Raw genomic sequence first — 20,613 nt, 5'->3', positions numbered from 1 at the left:
CGAAATCTACAAGGGTGTCTTTAACGTGCAAGAGATATGGCTCTCTCTTAACACGGGTCAGCCATTTATCGTCCCCGTCCGACGGACTATCATCGTTTCCTCAAGACCATACTCGCAAATGGTGTCAAGGGAGAGCCGAAAATTGAGTTCCTGAAATTTTCATCCCAAACGGGAATCGAACATTTGTAAGTGTGGCTGTGTGGGATTGATAAACACTAAGGCCGTACTTTAACCTATAATGGTTTAATTTTTAAATTGTTATTTGGATGGAGAGTTGTCTCATTGGCACTCACACCACATCTTCCTATATCTAACTAATCCTAAATAACTAAGTTACGGACGAAGATAATGCATGATAATATGATAACTGCAATATTACCACAGTTTTCCCCAACTTTTAGGTACGATAAAATTACCGAAAATGAGCAAAGGTATCAAAATCAAAGAAATATTATAGGGGAAAAAATCTACCAATCGCAAGCTAAAGTAAATAAAATGAAAATGATGGCCTTTTGGGTCAAATATCAACATGAAAGGAATATCATGTAGGGTGAAAATTATCGACGGGTAATTTGTATGGCCAATTACTACTTGTCGTATGCGATATAAAAGAGACAACGTATTGGACGATTGCAAAAGAGGGACGAAAGATACCAGATGGACAGTCAAACTCATAGATCGAAAATAACCTGACAACGCCATGGCTAAAAATAAAAAGATAAACACAAATAATAGTACAGAAGACACATCATAGAAAACTAAAGACTAAGTAACACGAACCCCACCAAAAACTGGGGGTGATCTCAGGTGCACCGGAAGGGTAAGCAGATCCTGCTCCACGTGTGACATCCGTCGTGTTGCTTATATTATTAGAAATCCTGTAAATAGTCTAATTCGGTAGGTCACATTCGTGAAAAGGGGAGGATATTGTAGTTACGACATAAGGAACATATCCGATATCATCTGTGAAACGGTTATTCCCTAACGGTCAACCAACTCGTGATGGCGTCCGTAAATTTACGAAGGAATGATTTCAACTTCATCTTTTGGAACTTTCGTAAACTTTGGTTTAATAGCTTCCTTGTGAGCAGCAATCCTCTATCAAGGAAATCATGATAGGAAATACAAGCCCGGTAATATCGTATCAATTGGGAGATATATTATACTCCGTATGCATGCACTGTTGGAATGTTGCTACATAGAAATGGAAAGATCACACTTGGGAAGCTGAAATCATCTCTTTTGTCAGAAAGTTTTGTTTTCAACCGTCTGCATGGTGAAGTAGCGATATGAAAGCAAAAATAGTATTTATGATTTAATATTGATTTCCGTACTTATAACAAGTTAATAAATCGAAATAATATCTAAATGTATTACTAGTAAAATAACGACATATTGTAGTACTACCATATACACGTAGTAAAAGTCTGACAGAAAATTAATTTTCTATCAGAACATTACAAAAGGGCAAACAGTTGTGTCAAAGTCATCCAAATCATTTTATACAAAAAATAAAGCCTTAACATTGATATGATTGATATACAATGTACCATTATAGTAAATATATAACATGGTCAGTATGTTTTTTTTTCATCCTTGAATACATGTCACTTTAAAATATTTATTTTTGGATATTAGTTTTGTAGTTTTATTAATTTGTAGTAAACAATTTTTATTTCGTTATTGAAACATCGTGTCGAACATCAATGTTTTACGAATGACTGTAACCTTAGCGGTGTTAGAACAGTAACTCCAGAAACATAATTGAATTTATATGACTTTTAAACTAGCCCAAATCATTTTAAATGTTTCACATATAAAAAACAATCATTGCATATGAAAACATTACAGTTGTTTAGATAATAAGATGTAAAATAATCAATTGGTGCATTTCCAATCGAAACGCAGACGTCTGGGGCGTAAACTCTTCCAATTTTTCATTGCTTTCCTATCTTGTTTGTTTTGTTTTGTTTATATTTATTACCTTTAGTAAATATACCAAAGTAGTAAGTCTAACTTGTTTTCACTTCTTTAATGTGTTCTTGCTTTTTGCATAGGATTTTACAATACTAGTGACGGCGTGCACAAAGTTGACGGCAACTGTAAAATGCGTTTTTTAATAGCTTTAAACATATAAAATTTATATGTATTTTTAATATTTTTTGAAGAAGATTTTATTTCATGATAAAATGATGAATGCATGCCATAATAATCCACATTACTAGTAAGGTAAATTAATATTTAATCTATAAAGCATGAAACGGACATATAGAAAACGGCAAATAATCGGTGTAACTCATATCATTAAATTAGCATAAAATAGAGTTTTTTACCTAAAACTTATACAATTTTAACTTTGTATCCCACATTTTCGTATAATAGAATTGTATAGATTCGGACTCTGACATTATATGAAATTTACAGCAAAAAAAATCAAAAACGACCATAGTAGATATGCTTGAAATAATCTTCGTTATGTGTAAGAAGTAGTCATTTGGAAGGACTAATAATCAAAATGGAAGAATCGGTAAGAAAAAATATGTAATTGCTATCTTTTTATTTTCAAAATTACTTGGTATTCGAAATGTGCAAAACCAGAGGTTAAATAAAATCTGCAACATACGAATGATTCGATAGTCCAGACTGAACACCTGAATATTTTAAATGTCCAGCTATTATGTTACAATTTAAAGAAATGTCGTTTTAACGCTGTTTTCTGAAAAGGATCCACGACATCGTCGCTAATTATTTCCATTATACTACTAGTAGCAAATATTAATTCATGTTCAAAATGTACATAAACGAATATGTTGAACATGAATGTTAAGAATTATGTGGTAAACTAACTTAAAGTGTCCAGTGTTTTTGTTACGCTTACGTTTTCTGAGGGAAAATACCGACGTCGTAAATGGTTTTTGTACCTTGAAGACGTTACGTTTGTAGACTCAGCTTTGTGCACGCCGTCTTTAGACTAGTAGTAGTTAACATATGCCACCCATTATATCTTATATTCATTCCACAACATGCACAAGGCAGGACAGATAAAACAAAATAAATATCGTATGTATCTGCTGGCCTCGTGTACAATTTATGCACCATATTTTCCTTAAATCATACAAATTGTGATATATGCATCAGACAAGAATCACCTTTATTTCTGTTGGTGGTTTGTATGCACAATCACTCAGCTATCCAGAAGTTCCAATTTTCACTTCTCGATAGCTTACATTTCGTCAAACCTATAACTATGACAGCCGTGATAACTGATGATGAAAGAAGTTGTTAGAGGCATGCGCTTGCGCCCAAAGTGGTGCATAAAGTCATATAAGTTCGAAATGTTCCCCTGATTTTTAATGGCGGCAAAATTTAGACAAAAAATGGAACCTTTCAAACTTATCGTCCCTATCCTACTGACCTCGGTGGCCGATTAGTCTAATAACTATTACTTGGACTACTGTATCGCAAGTCTGTCAACACTGAGATTGTGAGTGCGAGTCCTGCTTATTCCAGGTGCATTCAAATCTTAATCAACTAGGACGGTCGTCGGTTCTCTCCGGTACTCCGAATTCCGTCCGCCACAATAGTGCTGAAAGTGGCGTTAAACACAAAACATTCAAACAATCGGTCATCGGCGCTATCCTCACTGACAGCAGTAGAAGAATAATGTTCACAAATATATGACGAAGTGTCAAATCTGACTCTCATGCATGTCTTGGATACAATGCATGACGATGCACACTTTATGGCAGACTTTTCAACAAAAGTCTGAATGACTTCAAATGTTTGACTGTATTTTTTTAATGTCATATATATATCTGATTTTGGTTGCAAAACCGCCCGCTTGTTAAAAATCGGAAGAAATGGAATTATAATAAAGGGACAATGTACGACGACTTTAGCTGGTGAAACAGTAGCTGCTATTTTTTCTTGATAGGTTTTTATTGTTGAATCTGTAATTTACTATATATGTAAATGAAAAAAAAATCTGATTAAAATATTCAATTCTTTATTACTTTGAGCGAATGATGCTCATCAGTACAGATATAGATCATATGTCTAAGCTGAGCTTACATGTATCTGAACGGCTTTCATAACAACTTATCCCCATTTTCTTTTTAATAGAAAGATAAGTTATTTCCATTACATTTTTAACAGTAACCGTTCGCCAACTCTGTTCCAAGGTTAAGTTCCTTAATTATCGCATATGTTTGTGTGTAAATGAACGAAGAAACAGAAAGAGAGTTAAAAATCCTCCGAAAAGAGAATATTATTTAATATCATAGATGTATGAGGCTAATTAAATCATGTAAATTAATTAAAATAACATTAGTGACGGAACGTAACTACTAGTAACTACTTTCTGAATAAAAATGTATTTCCTATTTCATGCGTATGAATTTAAAGGGGCACTAACTGTCAAATTCATTGTAACCGATTTGACTCAAATTCTCATATTTGGTTTATAACAATGTAAAACATTTATCCAAACTATCAAAAGTCTAAAATAAACAGTTTACAGAGCATGGGGTAGATAATATATAGGTTCGTTTCGTGTGTATTTTAGTCCAGACGCCATCTAATTAACTATCGATTTGACCTCAGATGACCATATAAGCGATGTAAACAAAAATAAAGATACGAATAGATTAAAACAACACGTGCAATTGCATTTTTATAGGTCTGTTTGATTTTATTTTATAGATTAAAAATAGATGTTTCTAATTGTTTTTAACCATATAAGAATGATTTTATGTGCATCGAATTAGTAATCAAATGATTTACCGTAGTTTCACTTTCATTGTTGACATTCTTTTTATTTAAATAACCAGTACACGTACAATGCATGCGTTGTCAATCTCTAGCTAGGGGTTAACTTGAAGTTCACATGAATACCGGTTAGAATGATGATGACGTTTTCACTTGCAAGCGAATCAGTCAAAAATTATGTTTAATCGCTTATTTCAACAAAATTAAAGGAAATTGATTGCTAAAAGCAAATTATTATTTCATTATTCCAATTTGATTAATGATTGATCTAAAAAAAAATCATACTTTATTTTTTTATATATATCGTAGCTAGTGCCCCTTTAAACTAAATTAAATGCTCTTTTTGTTATACTCTCACTTATAGGACCCGTGCACGATTATTCATACACGAATCAAATAATGACAGGAGGATAACATTTCTTTAGAAACAAAACAAAACTATTGACTAAGATAAAGACATACAGTTACATTGGTTTCTTCCACCAATCAGTTAAGCATTTGCTATAGAGAGGCGTCCGTCTGTCTGTCTGTTTGTTTGTACGGGTTGTATAAATAAGCAGCTGCACGCGGTGTGAACGAAGAAGTTCAATTCTATGGATTCAGTAGAGATAATTCTACACCATCTTCACTATACAGAACCTTTGTAAATTTCTCCTTGAAGGGTTCGTTATTTGACTGTTTGCAGGAAAAAATTTCTGTCTATATTAATATTCAAAATATTCCCATTTCAGTAGTTCTTATCTATCAAAATTTCCTGTTCGTCATTTTTGTCGACTAATTTTGAAAAACCTACACACAAGATTTTCTGTTTATATATATTAACGTACTGAAATTGGATGAAATGTTTTTCACTGAACATTAAGTAAACAATATTTGTTCTATCTAAAGTATGAATTTACAAGAAAAACACTATTGTCAAGCTTTGATTATAAAAAAAAATATGATTATGTTTTGTTTTTTTTGTTTTTGTTTTTAAAATCTATGGGTGTGTGTGAAGAATATCAATATACATTTAAAAACTAACAGATATTAAATAATAAATCTAGAAAACAACGACCTTCAAATGATAGATTTTAAACTCTATTCAGCAATTATATAGAATGTTTCACAAGATAATTTTCTCTCATATAGTATACATGTGACCTGAAGCAAACTATTGCTTCATCGTTCAGATTATAATTATGAACAAATATTTTTTTTTTTTATATGAACATCGAAAAATTTAGTTGTCTTCAGCTAAACTTTTAATTCGATTGATCAATTGCTGCAACTACAAACATATAAAATGTAAATATTCTTAGGATATTCTCCACCGTACAAAACAAATTATAGACCTTGATTTTAGCAATTTTTAAAAGGTTTCGTACGTGTCATGTTGGAAGGCTAAATTGCAGAACCTACCCGAACGTGCTTGGAATATTTGAAACTTCCCCTGTTTGAGTATAAACTCAATTGTCTATATCTCATTTAAAGGGGATTTTTTCTTACTAGAAAAAAAGTGACAGATTTTGATATCGCATGTTTAAAATTTCGGTCTTTGAAAATTTGTTTCACAATAGTTTTGTCTTGCTATATTAAATTAAGTATTCCCCTGTAAATCTTATCGGTCATTTGAATAAACTAACTATCTATTTAACACTGTAATTAGATCTTTGAATATTGTTGTTAGATTGTGATGTTAATAAATTAAAACTATACAGTCCTGAACAGTTTTCAATACTAACGGGCCTACATCCTGTCAATATGTTCGCAATGCATACTGTCAGTTATGGGTTAAGGACGAGTGCTTGTAGATACGTATAACCCCGCTACTTTTTTATATGTGCCGCCGGTACCAAAGTAGGTGTCCTTAACTCAGTCATTGATGGTCACTGTCTATTATTTTGTTTATTGTTCCGTACATAATTCAGACCGCTGTACTTTCGTCTAAATTGTTTAATATTTTGTCAGTGAGGATCAGTTTATATTCTCCTACATAGTATTGGTTTATGTTTATTGTTGCAGGCCGTAAGTTGCTGACATCTATATCTTTTGATGAATAGTTGTCGCACTGTCAATCATACTAACGTTTTTTTCTACGCCAAATTATCAATTATCTCCGAATCATTGAACAAAAGGCCATTTTGTACGAAATAAAAACCGACAAAAATTCCTCAATGTTTGAAAAAAAAGTATGTTAAATCGACGTTGTTTTTTTTATTTTGAAAGACAATTCGATATATGATTTTTAAGTTATTCAGAATATCCCACCCAAACGTTGTCATTTATGTTAAATTTTCTCCTTATGTACATTTTTTGAACTATGCACCTTTTAAAATTCCAAACTGTATATATTAATTCCATAAAACTAATACATTAATGACGATCGATATTAATTCTATTGAACGGTGTTTTTGTCATAACTGTTACAGTATTTCACCTTTATACATAAGCCTTGTACGGAAGCCGATGAGGGCCATTAAAAAAAATTATTTTATGTCGTAATTACGACATAGCATGTCGTAATTTCGACATAACATGTCGTTATTACGACATCGCTATGTCGTAATTTCGACATAACATCGACATATCATGTCGTAATAACGCGTCGCTATGTCGTAATTTCGACATATCATGTCATAATAACGACATCGCTATATATAAAAGAATATGTATTATGATTGCCAAGAGACTAAATGACACAGATATTAACAACTATACGTCATCATAATGCACCCAATATATACAAAAGCCCCGCATAGTCAGCTATAAAAGAGGGAGGAAAGATACCAGACGGAGAGTCCCCGAAATGCTGTGTTGGAGACAGTGTTATTATTCAATTATTAGCTCCCTTGGTAAAACTCCAAATTTCATATTTAATGCATTTTATTGTTAAATAATTTACATGAAGCTTAATGAGTAAATATTTGTTAATTGCATAGCTTTTGCTATTTGAATTCATAGTTGAAGATATTTATTTATATTGTAAAGTTTAATATTTGCATCGTCGCAAAATCTTTGGATACCTTCTTTGAATACCTTCAGTAAGAAACTTATATATTTTATAAAACAAAAATAGAGGGATATAAATTAAAGAATGTCAAATGGCTGTACAGACAGATTAGAAAGATAAGACTATGTGAATATGCGAGCCTAACTTGCCAACTAAACATCCCATCTCCTTCAAAATAAGCGCTTACTACATGGCTTCTTGTAATAAGGGTGAATAAAAGTAGCAATTGCTCCTATGCTACTTTCAAACGATGGGCACGATATTCCTACAACACGTCACACTTAAAATGCGACGTCCAAGAGGGTCTTTGACTTTGATTAATTTTTGCAAGTTTTATTCCGTTTTTTATATTGTTGGTTGATTCTGGTTCTGTTCATTTTGTGATGTCATTTTATCAAATAATTACCTCGAGTTGTGGAAATCGATATAATAATGTTTACCCTTTAAGTTATTTCAATTTTAAATGCAGTACTGTCGTAAATTATGTAGGAAGAAAAGATGGGACGGAAGTACATATATACGGTTTTCATATTTTTTTTTATGTTAAGGATGTTTAACTTTCAAGTTGCATATCATCTGTCATTGTAAAATTTCTATATCTTAATTCATCCCCAATACAAATATATCTGACACTCTGGAAGTAAATCGAACATTTTTACCCTTGCTTAAATTTGAATAGAATTGTATTTTCACTGGCACATAAGTTGCCGAAATACACCCCTTCAATTACTTGAACCTTGGCTTGAGAATTATTTCCCAAGTCATCTTCAGATATATACATTTTAAAATATAGTAATCTACTCCTCGGTCGTCCGCGAAAACGCAAACAAAAATATAATCCCGTTTTTTTTTTTATTCGATGAAATGGTTTTCGTTGCTGTTTGAGATTCGTCTTTCAATTACCTTCATTTCATGCACAAGTTTATATTGACGAAAAGTTCCGGCTTCGCTAGTACAGGAATTACTCTCATCACGAAATAGCAGGACAAATCGCGAAGTAAAACATTCCGTGAACTGGTATTAAGTGTTTTGATATTGGTGATTGCACCTAACTGAAGTGACGACTTTAAATGGTCTATTTCGGAGTACTTCCGTAACATAAATTTCAATTTGCAACATGCACTAAATTTTTTCGGCAGCAATCATTAACATCTTTCTCCAAATTTCATAACACGATTTGTTTTAATTATCATAAACATTTAATTGAAACTTTAGCACATTTTAACGTCGGAAATTAGCGTCTTTAGGATTTTAGACGTTTTCAAACATTTGGAAAAATAGGCTACCCTTTTGTAATGTATGGAAGCATTTTATTCCTTTAAGACCCAAGTATGTAGTTGATAAGGAAAGAATCTTGGCATTTTTTTACTCTTCGTATATGTAACTTTTGTTTTGATCAATTATAAAAAAAAAACCGCCTTAACTGCTTTGAAAAATGAAGTATCAACTTTGACAAAATGGCTACCGTTTGAAAAACGACTGTGTAGAGAAGATGTTATTTAATCAGCAATATTTGAACTCACATGAGGAAAATATTGTACTTTTGTTAGATATTATTATTGTCTTACTATTTTTGTTCATTTTCTTCTACAATATGCAGTCGAGCCAAATGAAATTTGGTAAAATAACGGCTTTGACGCCACAAAAAACCGACACATGTCGTTGTTCCTGTCAAGAATCAAGAAGATCAGAGAATGAGAAATAGTATCATTATACATAAGAGTTAAAACAGTTTTTCATAAATGTAACGTTGGATGGGGACATCCGTTTTTTTCACATAGCTTTCTTTTTTTAATCCTCAAATATACTAGATATTACTTAGGAGATGTTCAAGAGCTGTAAAAACATAATTCAAAACATATATTGAATTTGTTTTAATATTTGTTCGTGTTTTCTAACATTTTTATTTTGTTTTGCGGATGAAATTTCGAAGATTCTGTTTTAAATCCTAGGGGTTGTAGGAACATCGCGCGTGCCCAACGTTTGAAAGTAGAAATAGAGCTATCAATACTTCAATACACCCTTATACCAAGAAGCCATGTAGTTTGCGCTTATTAAAAGGGAGATTGAAAGCTTGGCTTGACTTGGTTGTACAATTTCAGTCCTCTAATAATTCCACATTTCATTCTTCCAACATGTGTGACTGCATAGCTATTCTACCACCGGTAACTTGTTATAACGACTTTGTTTGACTGTACAGCCCTAACACTATGGGCCATGATACTAAATTGGTATCTATAACATATATAAGTTTCTCACTGAAGGTACCCAAAGGAGGTAACCAAAGATTTTGTGACGATGCAAATATTAAACTTTACAATATAAATAAATATCTTCAACCAATGAATTCAAATAGCAAAAGCTATGCAATTAACAAATACATTTGTATATACTTATTAAGCTTCATGTAAATTATTTATCAATAGAATACATTAAATATGACATTTGGAGTTTTACCGAGGGAGCTAATAATTGAATAATAACACTGTCTGCCACACAGCATTTCGGGGAATCTCCCTCTGGTAGCTTTCTTCCCTCTTTTATAGCTGACCATGCGGGGGCTTTTATAATTATCGGGGACATTATGATGACGTATAATTGTTAATTTCTTTGCCATTTAGTCTCTTAGCAATCATAATACATATTCTTTTAAATATAGCGATGTCGTTATTACGACATAGGTATGTCGTTAAAACGACATAGTGATGTCGTTATTACGACATGATATGTCGAAATTACGACATAGCAATGTCGTTATAACGACATGTTATGTCGAAATTACGACATAGCGATGTCGTAATAACGACATGTTATGTCGAAATTACGACATACTATGTCGTAATAACGACATAAAATATTTTTTTTGAATGGCCCTTATCGGCTTCCGTAGCCTTGCAATATCCTGCATCTAACAAGAGAGGCAAAATATTCCAAAAGATATTCAAATGCATCAGTAGAAAACAAACTGACAATGCCATGGCAAAATAAGAAAAACGGCAGAAAGACAAACACCAGTACACAAAACACAACATAGAAAGCTAAAGACATCAAATGGCATTCTCCATATAATATTGGTAAAGAACATCAACAAGCAAACGTATATACTTCAAGCTATCAAAACTGTGCTATGTGGACTAAAACGTGTTTCTATTGACTGTTTATTGTCTTCGTAATGCCTTTTTATTAAATCATTTCAATAAACAAATACATTACATCTATTTCATAACATGTGTTTCATGACTTTATAAGGTTTATAAGGTTTATGTTCAATGAATTGAAAATGCTTCATGTATGACTATCGTCCTATTACATCGGCTGGTAATCTCTCCTAAAATAAAAAGGTGAAAAAAAACAACCAGACAGACAGACAGACAGACAAACATGTATATATACAAGTATATTATGTAATAGAGTACTATGAATATAGGAGAGAGAGAGAAAGAGAGATAACATAACTATAACAACGTTATATAGTACGCAACCGTATCTGTTTTACCATTACTGTACGTAAGCATATCTGTTAACTTATACCATTACTGTACGTAACCGTATCTGTTTTACCATTACTGTACGTAAGCATATCTGTTAACTTATACCATTACTGTACGTAACCGTATCTGTTTTACCATTACTGTACGTAAGCATATCTGTTAACTTATACCATTACTGTACGTAAGCGTATCTGTTATACCATTACTGTACGTAACCGTATCTGTTTTACCATTACTGTACGTAAGCATATCTGTTAACGTATACCATTACTGTACGTAAGCGTATCTGTTATACCATTACTGTACGTAAGCGTATCTGTTATACCATTACTGTACGCAAGCGTTTCTGTTATACCATTACTGTACGTAAGCGTATCTGTTAAACCGTTACTGTACGTACAAGACAGTTTACATTCACACGTGTCCTTATAAATGAGGAAAGTATTTACATAAGCATACATCACAAGCGAATTTTGACAGTCATGATATGTTTAAAAAAAATCTAAGCGATTTTGATTGGTTATATATCATGCCTATTTTTTCAGTTTTTGTTTATCGTCTTTAATCTATGATAAGAAAAATGACGTTTACGTCCCTGTGACACGTCTTGAATTATCTGCAAAGGCTTTTAAGACGAAACCACTCGTAGATATATATATATATATATATAGGTACGTCTGAGTCAGTGACAACTCTACAACAAATGTATCCATCGGATCGCCATCAATGATGGTGATACATGGCTGTGTACATAATGTATATACAACTCGTCTAAACATCAACCCAACAATGTTAAGATAGTTTATTCTCATAAAACCAAGCAAGTACAAAGGTTACAGAGAAGTTGAAAAATAATATACATAAAAAAAAAAAAAAAAAGAAAACGCCGCTAGATTAACACTGAAGAAAGGTAACACACGGCCAGCGAAAGCTCTATTTTTTAGAGCCTAGCTGGTCGTGTGGTCTAGCGGGACGGCTGCAGTGCAGGCGATTTGGTGTCACGATATCACAGTAGCATGGGTTCGAATCCCGGCGAAGGGATCCAAAAATTTGCGAAAGCAAATTTACAGATCTAACATTGTTGGGTTGATGTTAAGACGAGTTGTTTATGTATATATTGAAAACTGTTTTTAACATCTAGATGAAAATATCAGTGTAAATGTTATATGTATTCGAGACTGTCTCCCATATAAGATAACTGGTACTACTTACTTCTTTTTGCAACAGCAAAAAGCCAGAGTAAACGTTATAACTATTGAATAAATTAGAATTCCAATCATCTCCCAAAAATACGATGTTGATTTTTCTCTTGCATCTGCAAAAAAAAGTCATCCGTAGAGTCCTTGTTCACATACAATGGTTTATGACAATTAATTGTTTCGGGTGAAACAAAAATTAACACATTTAGCACTTAAAAAAAAAAATAGACGCCAAAGACACATTAAAAAAAAATCGTCGTAAATTTACATAATCATTTATTGTATTTAAAATATAACAGTTTCATTTAAAATATATCCGCCAGGTTTAAGACAGTCACACAATGACAGTTAATTACAAAAAAATAATGGAAAACTGGTGGAAAAATAGGTTAATCTTATTCATGTCATGTGAACAAAGAAGTACCGATATTGTCGATATCGCAAAGTAGACAATGTCGACAATATATTGTACACCGTTTTCGATATCGTTTAATACTATGTCAATTTACAAAACCATTTATTGAGTTACGCGTTTGGTCCGTTAAGTTCTTTTTTTTTTTTTTTAAATTTCTAATTTCCCTCCTGACATAACTTTAACGACGTCAAAGCGGGAATGTCTTTAAGCTTATCGTATCATCACATTTGGTGAAATATTTATCAAAGATACCAGTCGCATATTTTGAAATATCAGATGCGTGTTTTGTCTAAATATGCCTCCATAGCCTGATAGCGGCGTCGAATTAAAAAAAATTGAAGGTCAATCAACACGAAGTTATAGAGCATTGAAAACCTAACAGTCCGCCATAATGTACCAAAGACCATATATTCAAGTGGCGAAACCCTTTGCATTTTGAATAATTGTGTAAAAGTGAAGAAAGGGCAGTTGATCACATGTGTTTACATTATACACTCTGTCTGTTTGCGTTGTCTCCTTGTGGAACAAAGTAAATAGAAAAGTAGTCGATTACGGACTGAGCATTTATATAAACGATATGCTAATATCTTAAATCTGTAAACGGGATACATTAAGATTATTCTAAATTTATTTCGACTAAAATTTATATCTTTTTCCTTGCTTATGAAAAAATATATTTAGCTTTTATATTTAATATATCTAAAAATAAATGATTACCATCATTTGGAGCAGTTCCACAAATTTGGAATCCATTCGGGACCTTTAGATGATTTCTTGGTGACTCATTTATTATCATTCCCATACCATTTGTATTGTGTAAATCTATATGACAATGGAAAAACCAGACTCCTGGGTTATCTGCCTTAAACCTAATGACAACGTACCCACCAGTTGGAACGATAATTGAATCTTTTTGAGGTGGGTTATCCCAATTAAGAAAGGGATGGGATCCGTTTGACCATGAGTTGTTCCGCCATTTTGCATAAGAACAAAATCTTTTCGGGTCATTACAAATTAAATCTTGATTTTCATGACCTCCATTTTGAATCAGCCTGCCTGAAGTTTTATCGTATTTACCAAATGCCATTTTCATGACATAAAACGAGTGTCCATGTAAATGAATCGGATGAGACCAACCAGAACCGTTTCCGATATTAGTCAACACAAATTGGTAAATCTTGTCCTTGTTGGGACTATCTAATGTTACAGCATACGTGCATTCACAAATAGTGGTTTCATTACAAGCACCACAGTTGTAGTCGACTGTATCTGGGTGTTCGTATGCCCCCACTGATGGTGGTCGAAACTGGTGACCATTCACTGACCCTGGTGTGTATCCTTTATCGCCAGGGAATGCAAAATTAAAGAAGTGTTCAATTGCATCTCCTTCGACATCCTCTGTGTGGGAATTAGGGTCAGCGGACCTGACATCATTTAATGAGAGACATTTTCGATTTTCAGCTGCAGGGTAATACTCAAATGGACAATTAAAAACTGTGCATGTTGTTGAACAGACTTCCTCTATGACCTTTGGAGGGTTTAGATTGATTTTGTTTTGCGAAGAGTTATAAAAGATAATCGCTTCGGCAACATGATATTGATTTCTTTGTTTGGCTTCAACTTCTAATGTTTCAGCAACTAACAAGTACGTTCCTGGAGTTTGGTTAGCAACCATTAAAAAATCGATCCTTTCACCAGGATGGATTATGAAGGATTCAACTGGTACCTTTTCTATTTCAAAACCATCTGATGCGACTATGTATATTGGTTGATGTTGCTGGACAAAAACGCGAAACGGATATAACGTAGCTGCACTTATTACTCGGAATCTGTAAGTCTGATTACTTTGTACTACAAATTTTGTAAGTGGAGAGCCATTGGTTTGGTTATGTGTAATATAAAAACGCCCACGACCATTAATAAGACCGGAATGGAATTGGAATCTACTGTACATGGCACCAGATAAGTCTGACGTTGTGTTATATAGACGTCCTGTGTTCATGTCGTAATCACCTACCAACATTTTCTGGTACAGAACATCGGCATCGTCATTATGATTCCAGTCTTGTATAGCTACTACAAATACATTGCTTCCTTTTTGGGGCTGCGAAATATTTTGACCACTCAGTGGAAGAATAATCAACGGTCCATACAGACCCATTGTCCTTTGATCCCCAATATGGGCATGGTAAAAACTGGTTCCAAACGGTTTTCCTTTGAACTTGTATGTGACATTTTGCCCTGGTAGTATAGGACATTGGGAAACAAAGGCTACCCCATCGGACCAAGGTGTACCTTTCTGTTGCATACCATGCCAGTGAATGGTAACAGCATCCGTATGCAACAGGTTACGAACGTGTACAATTATATCTTGATATTCATACGCAGTAATGGGAGGTCCAGGAAATCGTCCATTTAGTAATATAACTATTTTTGAGTGATTTCCATCCGCTAAAACAAATGTGTCTTCTATTTGTTGATCGTATGTCTGTCCAGTAAGATAGTTAACAGCCCGTCCATTTAATGGCTTTAACAGTATTGCCTGTGATGAATTGGGTCCTTTGTAAATCATACTAAGTTTATGGTTTACAGTCAGAAAGCATTCACAAATTAAGTCGGTCTCTCTACATGTTCCTTCTTTACAAGCGGTTCCATTTTTTTGTAGTTGATCAAACAAATCTTTATCCGTCATTTCTGATGTAGTAAAATCCAAAACTAGCATAACAGCTATGAAAAGAATAGAACCTCTGAAACCAAATGAATACAAATAAGTGTATATCATTAGAATACATGTAATGTTAAAATTTGATAAAAAAAAAGACGATGTTCATCTGTGAATTCAATAGCTCGAGTTATCTTTATTTGTAGTGTCTTTGTAGTGGTTTTGTATCCTGCATTGATTAACTGTTAATTGTTGTTTAGTTTTTGGGTAACTTTTCATTAGCCACCTGTATATTATGTCAATAATCGACACATGGTATCTGATTGTCATATTGTTATTGGTCCCTTTTTCACAACATAACTAATGATATCATTGATTTATTTTTCATGATTTGCATTACCATTATATCGTGAATATCTTATTAAAACAGTGTATGTAAGACAAACAATCAAATTAATATTCAACACTGATATCACCATAAAGTTAAAAAAAAATTATCTAAAGTTGCTTTGTTCATATCTAAACTTTATCAAAGTTCAAGTGGTGCGGTTTGATGTCAAATTTTTATGAATTTAACTGTGATAACATTTCATAAGTGAAACAAAGTCCTCAGCGGTCAACCAACTCGTGATGGAAGTCTATAAAACATAACGAAAGGATGACGTCACCTCAGGGTATCCTTGGTGCAACAATATCATTGTAAGCTGCAATTTTCTTTCACGGGAATTATTATATGAATCACAAGTTCTGGAAATTGAGTATATATATACACCATATGCAGATGCTACTGGAATGATGGGCTTATTATTAAACTGCGCATGTTTCGGTGCAGACAAATAACGTTCTATTTTAACAACATTTTGATTAAAACGTCGAGCTTATAATATTACACCATTTCACGTATAAGTGAATATCAAAAAGATAATTATTTACACAAACTTAGCAGTTTAAAATAAATCAAGGAAGAGACACCGCTGGTATCTTCAAGATGTTATTTACATAGCAGTATTTATACCGGAAATCAATGGGACTATATGTAACATTCTATATTTGCATTTTTATTAATTTAACAATTGAGTATCAGAAACTTAGTTTATCCTTGAAAGGCAACGATAAGTATTATCATGTTTAACAAAAGATTGTAATCGCATACATTTTTTTTGCATAAAAAGAATAATTTTACTTAATATATGTTTTTTATGTTGGAGTTTAATTATATAACAATTACATTTTGATTTTGTTTAAGAAATAATTCCTTCATGTCATAAAGGAATTATTTCGATTCGAATAGGACAAATACAGTATTTTTATAGGCTGAAGCGTACGAAAATATGATAAAAAAAACTTGGGCTACTCCCGTTTCCTCCCCGAGTAGTCTGTTCATTTTATTTTAAATTTGATAAGTTTAAAAACTACGAGCAGGGACTAAAGGTGTTGTTTTATAAAAAATATAATAAAAGTTATGTTAGCTGCTTAAATGTATATATTTTAAAAGATAACGATGGAAATAACTTAATAATATAAACATTAAGATCGTGCGCATGTGTATAAAACTACAATAAAATATAGCTTGCATCCTTATACCGAAGAGACGAGTAGATGAGCAATCGTGTATTCTGATAAGATGTCCTTGTGTGATACATACCGATACGAAAGCTGATTTTGAAAAGTAGGAGATAAGGCGTCTGTGCATTTTGAGTAAGTGTTGTCGTTGCAGTGAGAAGTACAGGTACAAACTCCGCTCGAGGTTGATGTTCAGAATCAGATTTACCCTAACATTGTAAGATTAATTTTCTAAGCACTAATTATACATGATACATGCAGTTAAGACATCGAACAGTCATAACTGATAAGGCATGTAGAAATTCGCAAAATATGAAGGTACATGTACATGGAATTTTATTTGTTTTTCATCTCTTTAATGGATTAAATAGATAATAATCAACAACATCTTCTAATAGATACATTATTCTTATTCATCATATAATGTAAGTATTTTTAGTTGAAAGGAAACACTGTCAATATGAAACTTACATGTAAAATTGAATAACAAATGGAGCTTCAGAATGTAAAAAATATTTCGTATTAATTTATTTTACCAGAATACAAATCATTTAGATACATCGGGACTAGAAAATATTTAATATGACAGTTTGTTATACAACAAAATAAACATTACCTGTATCTAATGTCCATTTTCAAAGATACTTGTAACTCTTCAAAGCTCCATATTGAATAGTTTATAGGATATTGTAATTTTATCAAGTCTGATGATGCGGTTTTTTTCCGCGAATTGATTATTAAGGTACTTTCGTTATTTCATATCACATGATCACGAGATACATTGAAATACCAGCGACACGTCAATGTATCCTAATAATAGATCTACTAGTAACTTATTTCAACAGGTGAATACTCCAATTCTCAAACATAAACAGACTGTTTTAAAGAATGTCCCAACACAGTGCATATATATACATACATGTATGTGAATATATAATAAACAATCTAGGCACCTGATGTTCATTTGTGGTCGTTAATTGATACGTTTTTCTTGTTTCTCGTTTTTTTTAAATAAACTGGAACGTTGGTTTTCCAGATTTAACGGTTTTAAACTAGTCATTTGTGGAGCCATCTGTAGCTTGCTGTTTGATGTGACCCAAGGCTGTTTGTTAAAGGCCGTACTTTGACCTATAATGGTTTACTTTAACAAATTGTGACTTGGGCGGATAGTCTTCTGTGTGGGTCTTAAACCATCCCTTCTAATATCTATGTCAATCTGCAACTTATTAGGCTATCAGGCCTTTGTTAGTCTTGTTTGATTTTTAATTTCAGTTTCTGTTGTATAATTCGGAGTTTAGTATGACGTCCATCATCACTGAACTAGTATACATATTTGTTTAGGGGTCATCTGAAGGACATCTCTGGGTGCGAGAGTTTCTCGCTAAATTGAAGACCCATTGGTGGCCTTCGGCTGTTGTCTGCTCTATGATCGGTTTTTTGTCGCTTTGACACATTCCCCATTTCCTTTCTCAATTTGAGACTATCAGGCAATCAAGTATATGAGTAAACTATCATCTAAACATGATTTCAACTTACTGATCAAACATAAGGTTCAACTCGAGATTAAAAAATCAATTGTACAATTAAAATACGCGCATAATTTTCCATATCACGATAAACAAGTACTTGTATAATCCACTTTGGAAGTTGTTAAACCCTTAGATCTGCTTTCTTTTCACTCTTAACTGTTCATGTTCTACAGTAAAGTCTGTGTGTGATAAAAAGTTTGGCGAATTGACTCGGTGGGACATTTAAACCCAGTTAACTCTCAGTTGGAATGGTGACACAAGAATGGAGGTACCATGCAAACAAGATATAAGACTCACATCGGCTACGGAATATTTGCAATAATTTTCTGAATGTATCACAGGTAATGTTGCATGGAAATTTTTTACTTTCTACTCTTTATTTTTAAATCCGAATGATCAAATTTTTTTCAACATGTCTTACCTACGTTAATTTTGTATTGGGTTTTTGAAAAAAGGTAACATATACAACTCTTAGAAAAAAACTGTCAATATGATAATTTTATGCAACTGTCATACAACTAGAGGTTTAGCTAGCTATAAAACCAGGTATAACCACCATTTTCTACAAAAAAAAAAACCTTACCAAATCAGGAATATGGCAATTATTATCCAACCGTGCTTGAGTTTGTGAATTTGCCCATTAATTAAGAACTTTCCACTTTTAATTTTCTTCAGATCTTAGTACGTATTTTTGTAAAATACTTTTATATCAACGATCAATTTATATTATTGTGATGCATATCAAATTAATAGCTCTGCTTAGTATAAACTTGTATTAACAAAGTATGAATGTTACCGGGTTTTTCAGTTTATTTTAAAGAATGTTTAAAAACGATAACATTAACTTTGTCTAGTGATATTCAGGACATTGAAATTTCATAAAACCTTATTTGGTGCTTTTCCGCGAATTGACAATAAAGGTATTCTTATTATTTCATATCATATCATGTCACATGTGTATTATCGTTTACAAAGTTAGATACTTTGAACTTCACTGTGCGACACACTGGATTACAATTGTCCTTGAAATACAAATATAACTTTGCATTAACATTTTGATATTCTTTAACTTTCATTTTCAGATCAGTTATTGGCTGTCTAAAAACTTTTTATAATGTGATATGAGGTGAATTGTATATGGATATATTTGGTGAAGGAGCACTAGCTACGAGATATATAAAAAAAAATATAAAATAAGATTTTTTTTGTTTTGAATCATTAATGAAAGTGAGGAATTGTCAAACATTATCAATCAAAAAGATACGAAACATAAATGATGAATATTCACTTGCAGGTGTATAATTAGACCTCATTGAATCCGTATCCATGTGAACCTCAGTTCTACCCCTAGCTAGAGATGGATAACACATGCATTATGCGTGTGTTTGATTATTTAAAGGAAAATACATTAAAAGTGAAACAAACGTAAATCCTTTGATTGACTGATGTGTTCCTTAACAAAAATCATTCGTATACATTTAAAAATGATGATTAGCATATGTTTGTAGTCTATAAATGAAACTAAAAAGACCTATTAGAATCGAAATCACCTAAATTATCGACCAATGAAATAACAGATGCGCGCGCGTACTTTTGTTGCCACAACAAGACTCAGACATACATTGACGTATGTCTGAAATTGTCTAAGGAACGACTTCAGGACGGTAAACGTTGTTTGCCATTTCCGAAGAAATCCAACCTGGAAACATGTCTAAATTGGATAAAAGCCTGCGGAAGATCCCACACAGTTCAATGTTGAACGGATAAACAGAGCTACTTACATTTGTTCAAAGGTATACTTAATCAAATCAAAGACTTGAAATTTACAGAATTTAACCTTATGCTTGTTTTGAAAAAAAACATTGTTCAATAATAAATGTCTTCGGCCCAAAAACAGTCAATTACCTTCCTATACACTTAAAAATAAATATACTGAGTGACAACAGATGGTTTTAAATACGTTAGCATTTAGTATATGAAGCCCTTCCAATATAT

The 20,613-nt window shown here is 32.6% G+C and overlaps 1 protein-coding gene across 1 annotated transcript; it reads right to left on the bottom strand.

The window, feature by feature from the left end:
* Positions 1 to 11,065: 11,065 nt before the first annotated feature.
* On the bottom strand, positions 11,066 to 15,585 carry LOC134698017 (uncharacterized). Its single transcript, XM_063560304.1, has 3 exons — positions 13,582 to 15,585; positions 12,463 to 12,565; positions 11,066 to 11,087 (listed from the first exon to the last, which is right to left on the bottom strand). Exons 1-3 carry the CDS (start codon positions 15,554 to 15,556, stop codon positions 11,066 to 11,068), a joined length of 2,100 nt encoding a protein of 699 aa, XP_063416374.1. The 5' UTR covers positions 15,557 to 15,585.
* Positions 15,586 to 20,613: the final 5,028 nt, after the last annotated feature.

Source organism: Mytilus trossulus, chromosome 14, assembly GCF_036588685.1.
Source record: "Mytilus trossulus isolate FHL-02 chromosome 14, PNRI_Mtr1.1.1.hap1, whole genome shotgun sequence".
Lineage (NCBI taxonomy): Eukaryota > Metazoa > Mollusca > Bivalvia > Mytilida > Mytilidae > Mytilus > Mytilus trossulus.
The sequence above is the reverse complement of the archived record's forward strand: the minus strand, read 5'-3'. Positions and strand labels throughout refer to the sequence as shown.